The following is a 13,609-nucleotide window of genomic DNA, read 5'->3' as shown; positions in this document are numbered from 1 at the left end:
CTATCGTTGGTTTCTCAGCTCTAGAAAAAAATAAAAATATTTATTTACATTTGCAATGTCTGGTTCTGGCGAGGATTTCCAAGTGGTTACCAGAAAAAAATGGATAGCACGCAAGTGCTTGGGGCGGCGGGATCGCCACAAGTCCGAGACTGACTATTTGAATGACTGCCCCGATGTGAATGTTGACAAATTCAAGGAGTAAGCGTGACCCAAGACGTTGCTTCAAATCTAAACCCAAATCTAAACAAATTCTAGTCGCCTGGAGCGTCTGTGCACGAAAATGTCACAAAGCGACTACTTTATGCTAGCCATGGAGACGCTGCAGCAACAGTTGGATGTCCTAAATCGACCGCTGGAACGGATCGTCTGCCTGGGTCTGGGGCCGTTCTCTCGCACCCACATCGCCCTGCATCAGGCGGCCTTCGTTGTCAGTTTGCAGCGACACTACCAGCTCAAGGAAGCCCTTTACTTCGATCCTGTGTTCAGGGAGAGCGAGAAGGAGCTGCTGCGTCTGTTCGATGGCAGCGTCATTGCCGAAGACTGCGCGGGCAAGCACGAGGCGACAGTGCCCACACTCTACTATCTGCCACACTGCCCCTACCCCCTGATGCACAACATACTGTGGCGCAACTGGACTAGGGATACGCTGCCCAACGTACTGCTGATTTCAAACAGTTTCGAGATGCTGACAATGGCGAAAAATACGCCCAAAGATCACATCAATCAGATACTCGAACACTGCACAGAGATCCCACTGGAGGATGACTACGAGCATCACAATGTCTTCAACGACTTGTCATTGCACACATTTCCCTGCGACAGTCTGCCCGAAAGCGATGATAAAACATTTTGGACACGTTACGCACCGCTGAAAGTGAATGAAGACGAACTGACCATCGAGACGGAGGCAAAAACGGAGCTTTGATTGGTTTTAGGTTTATATTTAAGTTAAATTTTTGTACATTTAAACAGTGCAATAGGATGGTCTCTGTGGCCCCTCACAGACCCATAAATTTGTCCAACTCTTTGTCAGCATTTTCGACATTTTTCGCCACTTGCTTCTTTTTTGCCTTGGCTCGCAGCTTCTGCGCCCGTTTCGTTTTTTGACGCTGCGCCTCCTTTTGGGCTGTGATTCTCCAGTTGAGTGGCTGCCGTCGTGGCTCAATGGCGGGCACCTTATTGCGACGTTTCACTGGCTGGCGTTTGACATTAGTTGGAAATAGGCAGGGCAGCAGCTGCTGCTCTTCATGCAGCCGGCTGCAGAGTGTCGTCGAGATGGGCAAGTAGCTGCTTTGGCTGAGGAAACATTCATCACTGGGCGCTATGCCCGTCAGCAGTTCGTGCAGCTTGAAGCTCTGTGGTGTGGCCTCCTGTATGGGTTTACACAGCAAAAACTTGTCCTTGTGCTTGGCTGAAGTCCGCAGCAAGTACTGCCCCGCTGGAATAGCATTAAAAAGTTTGAGAAATTCACACAAATGCGAGAGCAACTGCGGCATGCTCGTGTTGTAGTAGTCGTGCAGCGTCTTCTCCAGCGCTGCCAGTGTCAGCTTCTCCTCGAGCATTGGCTCAAAGTCACGCAACGAAACGCGACTGCAGTGCCCCACATCCGCTTGCAGCAGCTTCAGTTGCAGCCAAGCCTTGAGCAGCTCATATTTGGACATAATCTCGCAGCCGCAGTCGGGTTTGTTCTCCAGCTTGATGAAGTGACAGCCGAGTGGCTGCTTGCCCTGCACATCGCTCACAGCTGCCAGCGTTACGCTGCTATAAATTTGAAACTCTTCGCGGGAGTCGGCAGCAGCAGGTTCATCATCCCCCTGGCTACTTAGGCACCAGCTAATCATGGCTATGTTCGAGTTGGCCGGCTCCATGGCAGTCGATTCCATGTCCACTTGTTGCAGTTTGTAATCCATTTGCAGATCCACAGATAAGTTTGCAGCTGAGGGTAGAGCTGGGTCATGTTTTAGTCTGCCATTCTGGTCAAACGTTAGCCACTTGTCCTCCCCGGGCTGCGCCTTGTACACCTGATAGGCTTGTGTCAGCAGCAAGCCGCTGGTGTGCCAGCCGCAGTTGCGCGCTGGAAAGGGTTCGTGGAATTCGATGCATCTGCAGTCACTGCCAGACGTTTCTTTAATGGTTAGCAACATTTCCGTGGGCAGATCCACATATGCGCCGGTGGTCAACAGCATCAGCAGCGATTCCAGGGGCAGCACGAAGATTTTGCACTCTTCCGGCTCTGGCAGCATTGGCATTGCTGGGTAGATGGTTTCTATGCCAGCATAGCGACCAAGACGCACATTCAGTGTCATCAGTTCCTCTCGCTTTAGCTGCAACTCCGGGCACAGCCTTACCTGGCCCACAATCCGCAGCAGCTTCACATCCTCCACGCTGGCGGTCTGTGGATTGAGGCTCTTGCATTGGCCCAGCTGTGGCAGACCTGAGTACGTCACATAGCACTCATTGGGTACGTCCGTTAGCAGCTGTTTCATGCGCCGCTCATGCCACACTTTGTAGGCCTGAATAATCCGCTTCAGTGGCGCGTAGAGCTGCTCCCGCTGAGTCGTTTCATAGTCATGGACATCTTTTTGGAACATTTGATATTCCGTGCAGCGTTTCTTCTCGGTGACGCGCCATATCACAAAATCTTCCTCGGGCACCCGTTCGTTGCGTTGCCATGCCAGCAGCACCCTGACACACGCCGCCTGTTGCTTGCGATTCAGCGCGGAATGTTTCTCCCTAACATTGGGAAACTTGTAGTGCAGCAGTTGACTTGAGTGGTCCCGTGTGGATTCACTTGCAGGCTGTTGTGTGCGCGGGTCCTGTGGCGCCGTGTGGTTGCTGTACGATGTGAAGACTGTCGAGGGACCTTCCAGCTCTTGCCTGAGCACCTCCGGGTTCACTTCGTTCAAATATGTGTAGAAGGAGTCGTCCGCATGCTCAAATGATTTGTTAAATACCTTATACGATGGTTGGTTTTGGAAAATTGCATTTCCCTTGTACAAACTCGGCTCCATGTCCTGTCAAATTCAAAAATTCGAGGAAATCCAAACATTAATGCGTTGTTTTGAGTGCCTCCTGAATCCCGATAATGTTATCGGTTGCTATCGGTAGTGCAACCTTAATTTATTTTGAATGCCATATTTAAAATTCCCATAACTAACGCAGCGCTATTAATTTTTACGCAACATTAACTTATACATTAGATTAAAACAGTTTGGATATAGTCCAACATACGTTTGGACAAAATGTTCACTTGATTGCCAACTTTTGAGTGACAATGATGTACCTGGGACAAGTGGTTCTATTCATTTTGCCAGTTTTATGCTCCGCTGCATTCAACTACACGAGCTGTGATCAGGCTAAACAGCCCAAATTTGTGAGACTTTTGCACATTTTACTCAGTTTATGATTTTCTTTAGTTAATTATCCTTTAGATGAGCTCCTGCTGCGATGTTCAGCGCAACGATCAGGCCATCAAAACCTGTCGCAAATCCTTGCTGAACCGAAACTCTACGACGACAAACAATGGCGAGTCGCGGAATCTCAAAGCGGATAAAGTGGCACTGCATGCGGTGCGTAAGGACACGAATGGTGGATGGAATTATTAATAATAATCTTTTTCAGTGCATAGCAGAGTGTGCCTTCAAGGCGAATGGATTTTTACTGACCAATGGAACCGTGAACGTGGCAGCCGTGCAGCGAAGCTACCAGCAGCGCTACAAGAACGATGCCACCATGTCCCAGCTGATGGTGAGCAGCCTGAATAGCTGCGTGGATTATGGTAAGTTTGAAGCAGCATACCATGACCTACTCTAATCCACTTTGAAACAGCGCAAAAACGCACCCAGCAATACCAATGGATGCACACGAAGGGGGAATGCGACTATTATCCTGCCACCCTGCTGGCCTGCATTTTGGAACAGGTTTACGTCAAGTGTCCGGCCACCAAATGGAAGAACACAGACGAGTGTGCAGCGATGCGCAAATATTTGATTGCCTGCGATGATGTCAAGGGCAGCAATGGCAGGAAGTAATATTAAACAATAAATTATGCATAGCCAAATCATTTACAGAGCATACAGAAATATGTGTCCAGTCTATTCGCCACACACTTGAAACTTTAGCGTGGCAAGCTCGCCCATGCCGCACTCAATCTCATCGCCAGCCTTGAATGCGTCCGAGCCATTGGGCGTGCCCGTCAGTATCAGATCGTTGGGCTCCAGCGTCATAAACTTGGACACGTACGAGATGATGTCGGGCACTTTAAAGATCAAATCCGCTGTGCAGCCCTTTTGCTTCACTTCGCCATTGACCTTAAGCCACAGTGGCAGCGTGTGTGGATCCTCCACGTCATCGAAGGGAATAAATTTCGAAACGGGCGTTGAGGTATCGAATCCCTTGCCCAAAGTCCACGGATGACCAGCAGCACGAGCGGCAGTCTGAAGGGAAAGTAATTTTACTCGATGTTTATGGTAAAAGAAAACTAAATCCTCACCAGATTACACTGCGCGGTTAAGTCCAGTGCCAGGCAATAGCCCGAAACATGCTTCATGGCATCCTGCTTGGAGACATTTTTGCAGCGTGTGCCAATCACCACGCCCAGCTCCACTTCATAGGCCACTTTGGAGAACACTTTTGGCAGCTGAAAAAGAAGTTCCCAAAATTAGCTGAAGGCCATTCATTTGACGCGCTGATAACTCACGATTATGGGATGACCCTCGCGCAGATAAGATGATGTGGGCTTGAGGAAAACCAGCGGCTCCTTTGGCACTGGCACATTTCTGGCCTTCACAACGTCCCTGCATGGACGTTACAAGTTGAAGATTATCAACACTTAGAGCAATGTAAAGATTTACATGTAGTTGAGGGCCACTCCGACGATCTTCTTGCCATCGCGCATAAAGTTGGCCGTGTCTTGATTACGGACAGCCATTAGAAAGCGAGCAGTTAAACGAACCACTGGGAAAATTCAAATTTGTTTTTTAGTTAAAATTTGAGGCTGTAAAACTTTGATCGGAATATCATGAGACAACGACGACTGCGGTCGAATGAATGTGAGTGAATGAGCCCATACAGCTGGACCGGCACTTACTTGCGTCAATGTTTATTAATTTAGAGTGAAGGTTATCTGGAGAGTCGGCCCCAAATAAAAGTTTATCAATTAAGTAACGACAACAAAACTGAGAGCGAAGCGATCAGCAGCTGTTGCCTAGGGTTGCCTTTTTTTAGGCGGGTTAAATATGGGCACTCTGCAACACTCTTTGTGCCAGCATGACCGTCCACTCTGAAAGGCATTCACAAAAAAAAAAAAACATCAATCGATAGTGCACAGTCATCGGCGGGTGAATGCATAGCGTATTTTATATGCTTTTCTGGATGTATTGACGCCAAAATGGAATCTGTATATCAGCATATAGTGGTATACTTAATTCATTTTATTAATCAATTCAGTTAAGGTGCTCCACTGCTTAAATTGAAGGGGTGTTAAGTGGGCTAAGTTCGTCTCTCCTCGGTATATTTACGGTATTTGATAAACACAAAAAGGTATATTTCGGTATACCTCCGCAAGTCAGGCGGTATCGATAAATCCGCGGTCACACTAGGCAGCAGTCACTTTGGAAACGAAAGGAAAAATATTTTAAATGAAGTGTTAAGTTAATAAAATTAAATCAGGCCTTGCTGGACAAAGCACGGTTTACAACGGCTTTGCTACCATAAAATGCAGAGGTCAACCGTTAAATGGCGGCCGCAGAAGCAGTAACAAAACGCAACCGTAATGAATGACTTGCAGCGAGAATCATAAAATGTCTTAGTGATGTGAATTTTGTCATTTACGCGGTTCCAACTTGTGGTCATACTTACAGCGAGACGAGGGAATTGTAATTTTTCTGTCAAGAAATCAAAAAAAAAAAGCAATTAAAAAACCTAAATTAAATTTACATATTTATTTGGCTCACGCGTTAAACGTAGAAGTAAAAGCAATAGCAAACAAGCAATTGTGCATAATCGCGGGAGTGAGTGTGTGCAAGAGAAAACCAAACCCAAACAGCCAGTAACTTATAAATACAACAAACACAACAACACAATGATGAAAATGGACACGGACAAAATAATGGATGAGACCAACTCCAATGCCCAAGCTGTAAGTAGACCCGAAAGTACTATGGATTAAGTAAGCGCCATCGATATAGGCAACGATTTCCCATATATGCAATGCTCTCTCTCTCCCTTCCCCCAATCCAACACACATTTATGCACATAATGCTCAACTCAAGGTGTCGCCTCCACATACACACAGCGCCAAACGTACATACAAATGTATATGTATGTATGCATATGCTTCTCTAAATGCCAGAGTGTGTGTGTTTGTGCTTTATTTTCGTATATACTACAGAAGATTTTGCACTCGTGCACTCTATTAAATTCAGACATTGTCGGTTTTTGCTTTGCTTTTCTTTTAAATGTGCTAACCTTAAACTTTTCAGCCTCATACGGGAGAGTTCGCTCGCCCAATTATTCAGCGTCACCATCATCATCATCCGCCGCAGCAGCAGCAGCACCAGCGGCAGCGGCTGCCTTACCATCTCTCTTTCATTTTTTGTTCTTGTCCGATTTCCGATCTGCTCAGGTGATGGAATGGTGTCGCAGGCCTAACCAGATTTCAGATTTAGTTTATTGGCCTTGTTGCGTTCAAGTTTGTTTACACAATTAATATTAAAAAATACTCAAAGTACACAAACATTCATTCATGGCATCCAATATAGAGATCTTGAGTAAGTGCGATAGGTAGGCTTTGTACTGAAGGTCAGTTAACGCAAAAACATTATATGTATATGTATGTACATTATATATTATGTTGTATTGTACATTTACCTGTGTCAAAAAAATTGTGGTTTCCATTTGCAATAAACGCTTTTGCCTGAGTCATCTGGGCTTTAAGTCGAAATCAAGGTGGAATCTGCGGAGGTAATTAATTTAATGATGCCACACAGACATCAGGCTAACTATTTTTCGTGGCAGGTGTGCGAGCATCCTTGCCTTTAACCCACTTTATCAAGGCAGCAAATAGACACTCCATCAAGTCTCAAACTTAAACAAAAGTCAACTCCCAACATTTAAGCTTAAAAAACTTTCAAGCATAAGGCAAACAACTAAAGCAAACACAAGCTTTAATATTGCAATTAAATTAAGGCAAAAGCGAATACATATATGTATATGTATGTACATCATATACACTACTCGTATATAGCATAGGCAAGGTTTTATAATTGCTGACATTGCAGTTAACTTAATTATCCAAATCACTCACACACACTTGTCCGATTTGTTTAGGCAATTTGTTTGAGGGGGGGAAGGAAGATCTTTAACACAGATTTTTCGCCCACAAAAAATTGAATGAAATCTGCGTGTGTTGACGTCTTAAAATTCAACTATATTTAGAGAAGTTCCTCATAAACATTTAGATAAATAAATATCTATGATGTGTGAATGATTTGCGGCTGCGTTGTCCAGCCAGCCTGACTTTTTGCCATTTACGTTTTGCAAACTCTTTCGTAGCCCCAAAAATAAAAACAAAAAGAAAAACAAAAAACAAAGTAAAAGATTACGAAAAAGAAAGAAACTCCACAAGCTCCAAACTAATTGCCTAATTGTAAGCCCCAACTTGGGGTCGTCCGCATTGGTTGGCTCAGTCAAAACAGTCACAAAAATGGAAAAAAACACGAAATAAAAATCTCAGAAATGTTGCACAACTTCACAGCGGTGAGGGGAGTTTTTCAGTTTTTATGTGTCGCCCCTTGACATCGCCATTGCAAGAAAGTTTCATATCATATCATATCACATCACATTCAAGCAAATGTAATTTCATAATTAATTTCCTTCTTCTCTGTCTCTCCCTCTTCCTCTCCGTGTACAGTTCACCACAACAATGCTGTACGACCCGGTGCGCAAGAAAGACTCATCGCCCACATATCAGACAGAGCGGGAACTCTGCTTTCAATATTTCACACAGTGGAGCGAGTCGGGTCAGGTGGACTTTGTTGAGCAGCTGCTATCACGCATGTGCCACTATCAACACGGACAGATCAATGCGTATCTGAAGCCAATGCTACAGCGGGACTTTATCACATTGCTACCAAGTGAGTATCCAACCCAGTAACGGGCAGAGATGGGGAGGTGGGAGCGCACATAATTGCTTTCACCTGATAAGTGATTGTAGAATGATTGAATTGAAACTACTTCTGGGAAACGCAGATAAAATCTTCCTTAGCAATTAGGCGTTTGATGGGCTTTGCGAGGGAACACCAACTATTCATCATACAAGTAAATCTATGAGCAATTTTTGATTTATTTTTAATTTGTTTTGGGGGGTCAATACACCCCAGATGCCAAAAAAAAGGTGGCTAAGTCAAATGCCTGATAAGCGGGCGCCAGAGATAACAGCAGCCCAGAGATTGCAGAATTTTCTTATTTTAAATTGATCCAAAGCTGCCAGAACTACGAGTGTATCCTTAGCAATCGGAAAAGCTTGCAGCTAAGTCATGTGACACGCCATGTAAAATTATTTCTGTTATAATAGAAGCTTTAGGATGCCCTAACTGTGCCGAAATTTGACTAAATTATGTAGATAAAAGCAGCAAAAAGTGGCATGAAGCGAAGATTTCAATTTGTAATATTTAAATCTTTTTACACCAGAAATTTGCCTATTTGCTGCACTGTTACCATGGGCATTTGGGACATAGCATTTCCGTTTTCTAGAAGAATCGTAATACTCGGGCAGTTAGCGTATAAATTGTAGGAACAAAGTTGAACAACATGAAAGGTAAACCCCGAACAGAACTCAACTCGAATTCATTCCCACTTCCCTCTCTCTCTCTCACTCTACGGGTGGGCATCGGGGCTCCCTTGTCCCCCTTGTGCTTTCTCTTCTCCCTATCACTGAACCCGATTGTTGCTGCCTGCTGCCGCCTGCTTTTGTTGCCGGGGCATGCCTTTGCAGCTGAGCGAGAGAGAGTGAGATGAGAGGAGTTGGGGGAGTCCAGGGTGAAGTTTGCTGTTGACTGAAAGGTCGTTGCTTCCATTAAACGCGCTTTACCGGAACAAAAACAAAACGAAACCGGGAGCAAAACTTATATATTATTCATAAGAAAATGAGAATCGATTTTGTGCTTTTATTGGCCGGATAATAATGTTTAACTAATGACAATTATAATAGTATTGGGTGGCAGTTTGCAGTTGCAGTTGCAGTTTGATAAACAGGTTTCAAATAGCTATTTTTAGTGGATTATGTGACAGAGGGGGGGAATATAAATAAATATGTATATACAGACTTATATATACTGCACTTATATGCCCATATGTACATATTGATGCTTAATAAAGTCAACAAAAAGCTGTGCACATGGCCCTCTGTTCCCTCGTAGCGTATAAAAATGTAGGGAAATGTAAAGCAATGTAAATGCATCCGGCAAATACATAAATACATATGTATATCCTGCCGTGTCAGGTGACCGCTCAGCAGGGACAGCATCGTTTTGTCGGGTTTCTTCCTGTGGAACGCATCCATTTTATCGATTAAAAATTGCGAAGGGGGCTGCTGCTGCTGCGTGAAAATCCCATGCAGCCGGGGCATGCAGCAAGTGGCATGTTATCGTTGCATGGACAGCTTTCTTTTCTAGGGTAGCCCTTTCACCGCCTGCATAATCATGGCAAAAGTTCTTTGAGGAAGTCGTTGAATGTTTCCTGTCCTCCTTGTGCATGGATGACGACAAGGCGGCAAGGAAAGAGTTGCAAATATGCAACATTGTCTTCTTTATTTACATTGTAATGCACTTCAAAGGCAGCTAACCAGGCAGGCATACAGACAGACACACACGTACATCAGGAGCGAACCGACAGAGAGACGCTCTCAAGACCGTTAGACGGCGACGCTAACGACGGCCAAACAACTTGAGCCAAATTGTCGCAAAGCCCCCTCCAGACCAGGCCAGACCAGACCAGAGCCGACCCAACACGACACCCATAGAGCGCGCACCCATCGCTACGAGTTATGCACATTTTTAATTGTGTTTGGCAAATGCAGCGAACAGCGAATATGCACTTCAGACTCTGGCCCCCAGCCCTGCTGGTTGGGTTGTCAATGCAGCAGATGTGTCTGGGCGACATATAAACCAAGCCAGCCACCCACCCATGAGCATGGAGAGTGAGCTGTGAGGAGTGCGAGCCGCCGACGCTCCTTGCAACGTGTGTGTGCACATGACACATGTAAATATGTCGCTCCATTGGTTGCGCCTCCGCCACTCCCTGCACTAAGTGCATTTTAATGCCGTTAGGTGCATCATTTTGTGTCTTGTATGTCAATGATGGTAGTTGCTTGCTTGCTGGCTGATGTGTGCGTGGGTGGGCAGCAGGCAAGCAGAGTGCCTGTTCCATAACCCATTGCATCATCTCGTTCAGCTGCAGCACATCAGAGATCAGATCTGTCACAGATAAGTTGTAACTTAATTAGAGCTGACTAAAATGGGGGCTAAATAAATCTATGTACACCTTTTTGCCAAGCAAACATTAATCATTCATCCGTTCCTTATTTACAGTCAAGGGTCTGGATCACATTGCCGAAAATATTTTATCGTATGTGGATGCCGAATCGCTCAAATCGGCCGAGTTGGTCTGCAAGGAATGGCTGCGCGTCATATCCGAGGGTATGTTGTGGAAGAAGCTCATCGAGCGGAAGGTCCGCACGGATTCGTTGTGGCGTGGCCTGGCTGAGCGACGCAATTGGATGCAGTATCTGTTCAAGCCACGACCCGGGCAGACCCAAAGGCCGCACTCATTCCATCGCGAGTTGTTCCCCAAAATAATGAATGTAAGTTGTGCCAGCAGCACTTGCGGCTTCTAGCTAATCTTATGCGCTTTGTGCATTGCCTACAGGACATTGACAGCATTGAGAATAACTGGAGAACTGGTCGTCACATGCTGCGACGAATCAATTGTCGTTCCGAGAACTCCAAGGGTGTCTATTGCCTGCAGTACGATGATGGAAAGATTGTGTCCGGCCTAAGGGATAACACCATTAAGATCTGGGATCGCACGGATCTGCAGTGCGTCAAGGTAAAGATCTAATCACCTTTCTCCTACCCTTTGTGACTCATCGCAACTTTCTCCACTCCTTTAGACCCTCACAGGACACACTGGATCGGTGCTATGCCTACAGTATGATGACAAGGTGATCATCAGTGGCTCCAGCGATTCGACGGTGCGCGTTTGGGATGTCAACACTGGCGATATGGTCAATACACTCATTCATCATTGCGAAGCGGTGCTACATTTGCGTTTCAACAATGGCATGATGGTGACTTGCTCCAAGGATCGATCCATTGCCGTGTGGGACATGACCTCACCCAGCGAGATAACATTGCGTCGTGTACTCGTCGGCCATCGGGCAGCCGTCAATGTGGTGGACTTTGATGAGAAGTACATTGTGTCAGCGAGCGGGGATCGCACCATTAAGGTTTGGTCCACCTCCAGCTGTGAGTTCGTGCGCACTTTGAATGGCCACAAGCGTGGCATTGCCTGCCTGCAATATAGAGATCGTTTGGTTGTCAGCGGCAGCTCAGATAATTCCATTAGGTGAGAGATGTTAGACTTACCCTAAGCATTCCCTTACTCATTATTGTCTCGCAGACTCTGGGACATTGAATGCGGCGCTTGCCTGCGTGTCCTGGAGGGCCACGAGGAGCTTGTACGTTGCATTCGTTTCGATACGAAACGCATTGTCAGCGGTGCCTACGATGGAAAGATTAAGGTCTGGGATCTGGTGGCTGCACTGGATCCACGAGCTGCCTCCAACACTCTTTGTCTAAACACACTTGTGGTAAGTTCGAAGTCATAAGACATTGTGCAACATTGTAAGCCTATATTGAAACCTTGTAGGAACACACTGGTCGCGTCTTTCGGTTACAATTCGACGAGTTTCAAATTGTCAGCAGCTCACACGATGATACAATTTTGATTTGGGACTTTCTAAACTTCACACCCAATGAGAATAAGACCGGCCGCACGCCGTCACGTAAGACTTTCACCTCATTTGATCTCTTGAATTATGCATAACAAAATCTCTTTGTGTTTTTTTCTTGCTGTTGCTGGTTTGCTGTTTTGCAGCGGCCCTTATGGAACATTAACAGTATGTTAACCGGCATTGGCGCGAGGATCATCTACTTTCCTCGAGCGATGATGACGACGGGGACGAGTATGAGGGTTATGATACTGATGAGGAGATGCATTTGAATGCGAGAAGAAGAAATCGTTGGAATAGAGATGCCGGCGATATAGACTCGGACACCGATTCCGATCCCGATATAGATTTGGAGAATTATGAATACGACATAGATATTGAAAACTTTGATGATTACGATGAATGAATGAATGATAATTAGCCAGCAATTAAACAGCAAAAACAAAACAAAAGCGTACAGCATGGAGAGTACTCAATCTCGTGTCTATTTGAACTAAACCTTGCTGAAAATTACCCAAAATACAGCGATCTCCGAAAGTCTATTTGCATCCATGCAAAAACCACACACCACAACACACACACGCATAATATGAATTAAAATGAAGTTATAAAATCAAAAAAAGGAAACAATAAAAAAATAAAAAAAAATAAAGCAACCACAATAAATCCAAAAGGAGTATACAAAATACATACAAATATTTATATATATATACATACATATATGAAAGATATTTTTGCAAAACTGGCTGTTAGGTTTGTAGTGTACGAATGTAACATGGAAACAGAAATAGAGTTATTGGCGCTGTAAGACACATTTGCGGGTCAGTCTTTATACATAAAAGATACATATATTGTGCACTGGATCGGTTTGCAACTGCAGCATACAGATTAGTGCTTAATTTAAGTGTTTATTTAGCTCAAATACACATAATACCATGCATTGCATTGAGCTCTGGCAGCTAGACTATTAGCCCACGAGCACACGCGCGAAATACGGAACGGCCTTAAGGAAATTGGAAAACTGTGCACTCGATGGGTATTTGATGCACAGATTGGAATCTGCAGACCGAACAGAGGAAATTAGTCCTTAGTCTAATGTTAGTTAGTGTCGCTTCATTTTAATTTTTATATGGAATTTGAATTTAAAATTGGCAGAGCATGCGTTTTGGTTTTATTCGCAATGCACATTTGTGACTTAAAAAAAAGTAAACAATTTATTTATGTATGCCTATTGCCTAATGTTTGTGTTAAATGTAAAGTTAAAGTTAAGCTCAGTACTCCATTGGCAAATATTGTAATCTAAGTTTACTCCAACAATATATAAACATAATTTAAACTCTTTGTATGAAGGAAAGCAAGAGTCGTCTCTGTCTTCTATGGAATACACGAGCGATATGTGAGCGAAAAAATTAATTCGATTATTATGCAATATATATAACCGATTCATTGATTGATATATATGATAACTATAGATTATAGCAATATACTGATGTATGTAGAGAATAGAAAATTTCCAGGTCGTTTTCATCAATATACACTACACTATAAACTATATACTAAATATACAAATATGAATATCTATCTATCTGCATACACATG

At 44.4% G+C, this 13,609-nt stretch overlaps 5 protein-coding genes across 5 annotated transcripts; 3 read left to right on the top strand and 2 right to left on the bottom strand.

Moving 5' to 3' along the window:
• Positions 1–25: 25 nt before the first annotated feature.
• LOC117896692 (SRR1-like protein) lies at positions 26–1,037 on the top strand. Its single transcript, XM_034805142.1, has 2 exons — positions 26–198; positions 256–1,037. The coding sequence occupies exons 1-2, from the start codon at positions 56–58 to the stop codon at positions 923–925; spliced, it is 813 nt and encodes a 270-aa protein (XP_034661033.1). The 5' UTR covers positions 26–55; the 3' UTR covers positions 926–1,037.
• On the bottom strand, positions 960–3,069 carry LOC117896688 (little elongation complex subunit 2). The gene has a single exon (XM_034805139.1). It carries the CDS (start codon positions 3,009–3,011, stop codon positions 999–1,001), a length of 2,013 nt encoding a protein of 670 aa, XP_034661030.1. The 5' UTR covers positions 3,012–3,069; the 3' UTR covers positions 960–998.
• A 198-nt stretch (positions 3,070–3,267) lies between these two features.
• LOC117899280 lies at positions 3,268–4,071 on the top strand. Its single transcript, XM_034809185.1, has 4 exons — positions 3,268–3,373; positions 3,432–3,569; positions 3,622–3,778; positions 3,829–4,071. Exons 1-4 carry the CDS (start codon positions 3,275–3,277, stop codon positions 4,029–4,031), a joined length of 597 nt encoding a protein of 198 aa, XP_034665076.1. The 5' UTR covers positions 3,268–3,274; the 3' UTR covers positions 4,032–4,071.
• LOC117899279 (acylpyruvase FAHD1, mitochondrial) lies at positions 4,064–5,214 on the bottom strand. Its single transcript, XM_034809184.1, has 5 exons — positions 5,090–5,214; positions 4,854–4,956; positions 4,700–4,796; positions 4,493–4,639; positions 4,064–4,436 (listed from the first exon to the last, which is right to left on the bottom strand). Coding segments are annotated over exons 1-5 (690 nt in total). The 5' UTR covers positions 5,091–5,214; the 3' UTR covers positions 4,064–4,094.
• Positions 5,215–5,650: 436 nt separating this feature from the next.
• Positions 5,651–12,479, top strand: LOC117899277 (F-box/WD repeat-containing protein 11). The gene is made up of 8 exons (XM_034809181.1): positions 5,651–6,139; positions 7,913–8,135; positions 10,590–10,861; positions 10,927–11,106; positions 11,171–11,625; positions 11,680–11,869; positions 11,929–12,064; positions 12,157–12,479. The coding sequence occupies exons 1-8, from the start codon at positions 6,083–6,085 to the stop codon at positions 12,174–12,176; spliced, it is 1,533 nt and encodes a 510-aa protein (XP_034665072.1). The 5' UTR covers positions 5,651–6,082; the 3' UTR covers positions 12,177–12,479.
• Positions 12,480–13,609: the final 1,130 nt, after the last annotated feature.

This window comes from Drosophila subobscura, chromosome O, assembly GCF_008121235.1.
Source record: "Drosophila subobscura isolate 14011-0131.10 chromosome O, UCBerk_Dsub_1.0, whole genome shotgun sequence".
Taxonomy (NCBI): domain Eukaryota; kingdom Metazoa; phylum Arthropoda; class Insecta; order Diptera; family Drosophilidae; genus Drosophila; species Drosophila subobscura.
Note: the sequence above shows the minus strand (reverse complement) of the source record. Positions and strands in the feature narration are given on the sequence as shown.